Source organism: Triticum dicoccoides, chromosome 5B (assembly GCF_002162155.2).
Source record: "Triticum dicoccoides isolate Atlit2015 ecotype Zavitan chromosome 5B, WEW_v2.0, whole genome shotgun sequence".
Taxonomy (NCBI): domain Eukaryota; kingdom Viridiplantae; phylum Streptophyta; class Magnoliopsida; order Poales; family Poaceae; genus Triticum; species Triticum dicoccoides.
Genome location: NC_041389.1, coordinates 648,382,920 through 648,386,357, shown reverse-complemented (window position 1 = coordinate 648,386,357; position 3,438 = coordinate 648,382,920). Strand labels below are relative to the sequence as shown.

At 52.0% G+C, this 3,438-nt stretch overlaps 1 protein-coding gene across 1 annotated transcript; it reads right to left on the bottom strand.

Annotated features, from left to right (window-relative positions):
* Positions 1 to 233: 233 nt before the first annotated feature.
* On the bottom strand, positions 234 to 2,322 carry LOC119312318. The gene is made up of 2 exons (XM_037588043.1): positions 1,167 to 2,322; positions 234 to 583 (listed from the first exon to the last, which is right to left on the bottom strand). Exons 1-2 carry the CDS (start codon positions 2,227 to 2,229, stop codon positions 501 to 503), a joined length of 1,146 nt encoding a protein of 381 aa, XP_037443940.1. The 5' UTR covers positions 2,230 to 2,322; the 3' UTR covers positions 234 to 500.
* Between the last annotated feature and the right edge of the window lie 1,116 nt (positions 2,323 to 3,438).

The following is a 3,438-nucleotide window of genomic DNA, read 5'->3' as shown; positions in this document are numbered from 1 at the left end:
AGTCTAGTTGCTTCGATGCCGATGGCTACTACCAGTCCCCAGATCACATGGTCTCTGCTTGTTAGGAAAATTGCTACTGTGTGCACTGTCAAAAATAAATAAAAAATACTGTGTGCACTGCCAACTCCACACTTCAGCATCTGCTTGTTGAGAAATGACAATGCAGTATTGGCCCAGGAGTAACTGCTTCGATCTCAGATGAAAAACAGAATCAGAGGCATGAGAAGTACACATGCTTAAAAGTACCAGTGCCCACATTTCGAATCCGACATGATATTCAGGTCATTTCCCATAGTACGTCAGTCGGTTTCTGTTAGTTTATCTTCGCGCCGCCATACTTCTCACGATTACAACAAGACTGCAAAGGTCTTTACAAAATACAAGCGGGAACGCAATACTCCTAAACAAAGTTAAGTTCCATAACCCTACTCTACTACACTAACACCCAGTGATGATCTCACAGATCCAGAGCCACACTTGCGCCACATCTAACAACAGCACTACCGCCTCCCTCTTGCTCCAGCCCGGCGAACACTTGAAGCACCAGCTCTCTGCCCCTGGCTAGTGGAAGCTGCTTTAATTGCTGTAGAAATGAAAGAAATCAGAATAATAAAAAACAAGTGATTGTTGAATCGGTTTCACCTTAATCTACATTTTGCTTACTCAACAATAACAAAGACTAACAAGTGGCACTAACCCAAAAACACCACCAAGTCCAGATGTTCATATAATCATCTTTCTTGAGCACAACATTTATCATCATGTGTAAGGTTACTTGCTAAGAAACATATTTTCATCTTATGTTGCTTAGTGCCACGGACAGATTGTATCAAAGGATTTTACAGGGTTTATATGTGTGCATGTGATATATATATAAAACCTGTAAAATCAGAATAATATAAAATCAATTGATGGATGAATCGGTTTCACCTTAATGTACATTTTGCTTACCCGGCAATCACAAAGACCAACAAGTGGCACTAACCCATACACACTACTAATTTCAGATGTTCATAGAATCATCTTTCCTGAGCACAACATGTGCCGTCATGTGTAAGGCTACTTGCTAAGAAACGTATTTTCATTCTATATTGCTTAGTATCACTAACAGACTGTGTGAAAGGATTGTACAGGGTTATATATATGCACATAAGTAATAGTAGTACCTGGGATGTAGAAGCTCATGTAGGGAGTGATGTTTCTGGCACGACCAGACACTATCCTGACTTGTCGAGACTTGAGATCGACCATGTAGGAACCAATAAATGTGCTCACAAAAATGACTTGGGTGCCCTCCGCGACGCCATTAATCCCATAATCAACTGTTTGGGTCATGAGGGCCCCGGCAGGGAGCAGCTTCTTAAGATCGATTACCCTGAGCTTTGTCCATACCATGGCTCCCTTTGGCCCAGCCTCCCCTGACCACAGGGTTAGATTTGTGACATCCACCATAGCAATGAATCCGAGCCCACCGCCTTGCGCCGTCATGAGACGCCCCTTGCCAGCGACCGGCTTCTCAAACTTTGACAAGCAGAGTTTACCGAGGTGAAGCTCGACGATGCCATCGATGTCGAAGTAGAGCGCGTCCCCGACAAGGACGCTTGGAGCACCTTGGTTGGCATAGTAGGCGACTTTGGGGTGACCAACGGTGGCGAGCACGCTCCACACGCGAGTCTCCGACGAGTACAGCCAGCCCGACGTGACTCCTACATCATTTGTGGTCACGACGGCCAGGCGGAAGTGCCCTCCTTGGCAACCATAGTGGTCGCAGCCTTGTGCGGCGCAGAGCACCGCCGCACTGAACCAGAGCACATGTTCGTCGACCGGAGAGAGCACGCGGCGCACGCGGCCAGTGAGAGGGTCCAGGACGGTCAGGATGACGGCATTCCCTTCCCTGAAGGAGCGGCTGTAGGGGGCGAGGAGCGCGCGGCCGTGGCGGCAGTCCAGGGGCCTGTCGACCAAGCGGCCACGGCCGGGGTGGACGGAGGGGAGGGCGGAGGTGGGGACGTAGGCGCCGTCGTCCTCGTAGAGCCCCAGGACGGAGGGCGTCCGGTGGAACTCGAGGTAGCGGCGGCGGAATCCCGGATCGGCGAGGATGCGGAACCAGGGCTTGCAGACGACGGAGGCGCGGACGAGGCAGGCGGGCTCTCCCGGCGGGAGGCGGAGGAGCACCGCATCAACCAGCTCCGGCGCAAGGCGGAGGAAGAGGTTCTCCGCGAGCTCGGCCATCGGCGCCGGCGGGCGGCGGCGGAGGCGGAGGCGAGGGTTTGGGTGGGGAGGAGTGTGGGTACTGTACGGAGCAAGTGAGGCTTGGCTTCATGTATCTGCTGTAGTGCTGTGTTCTGTGCTTGCTTCGTGGCTTGAAAAAAAAAGGCAGTTGGAATAGAGGGTCTGCTAGGTGGGCCCCGGAAGCAGTGAGAGCGGGATTCGAAACGTGTCCAAGTTTTTCATTGTTAGAGCATCTCTAGCAGACCCCCTCCCGGGTCGGTTTTGCGGGGTCTGCCTCTGCGGTCGTCCCCTCCCTACCCCCCCCCCACCCCCGGCCCGCAAAATGTAAATTTGCATCTCAATTTGCATTTCTTTGCATTTTCAACCACATTGCATATATAGGACATCACCAAACCTTTGCTAGAATAGCAAGACCAAAGAAAACAAGAACCACAAGTATGCATTTTAGAAGATTTCCAACTTCCATAACTGCTCTCACTAGTTGAAGCAATATCTTCTTCATGCACTCATTGTTGATCTGCGGATTCTTGAACTTGCATTCTTCATTCTTATTCTTTGGTCTAAGAAAGAAGTAGACGTTGCTTCCCCTCTAATTGCACATGCATGCACTTCATTACCTCTGATTGTACTAAGGAGTGCACGAACGTCTATCATTTTTCTATCAATAAATCAATGTATTCGCCTTCCCAAAACCAAAATGAGCATCCATCTTCCTACACGCATTATGATGCTCGAAATGAGCTAACATAATGAGCCATCGAAATGAGCCGAATGAAAACAGCACGTACCCCGTCGTTTTCGCATTTGAAGAACACCCATCTGGGGTGCTTCGGCGTGCTCGAAGTCAGCCGTAGCACTGTCTGCCCGCAGTCGTCGCACGGTATGAGCGGCATCGGCAAGCCACAGAGCCTCTGCGCGAGGGCCGAGCCCGGCGGACGGCCGACCGAATCCATGCCGGCAAACCGGCGGCGGCGGCGACAGGACGAACCCGCACCTGCATGCGGCGATGCGCCTTTGTCGGGGCTGCGCGAGGTGCTCCCTGACCATTCCATCGCTTGGCGCAGCCGGCGGCGGCCGCGAAAGCCAAATCCGGCCGCCCGCGATGAAGGGTCGCAGATCCGCAAGTTTCCGGCCAACCGATGCAGGAGGAGGGGGAGGGGGGCGGAGGGCAACCTCGTGCGGCCTTTCGGCGTGCTACCGTCGGCTACT

Excerpts from the sequence above, each read along its gene's own strand:
- LOC119312318 (XM_037588043.1), bottom strand. The coding sequence starts at position 2,229 with ATGGCCGAGCTCGCGGAGAACCTCTTCCTCCGCCTTGCGCCGGAGCTG. Across the intron at positions 584-1,166 it reads CATGAGCTTCTACATCCCAG|CAATTAAAGCAGCTTCCACT; the intron begins GTACTACTATTA and ends TCATTTCTACAG.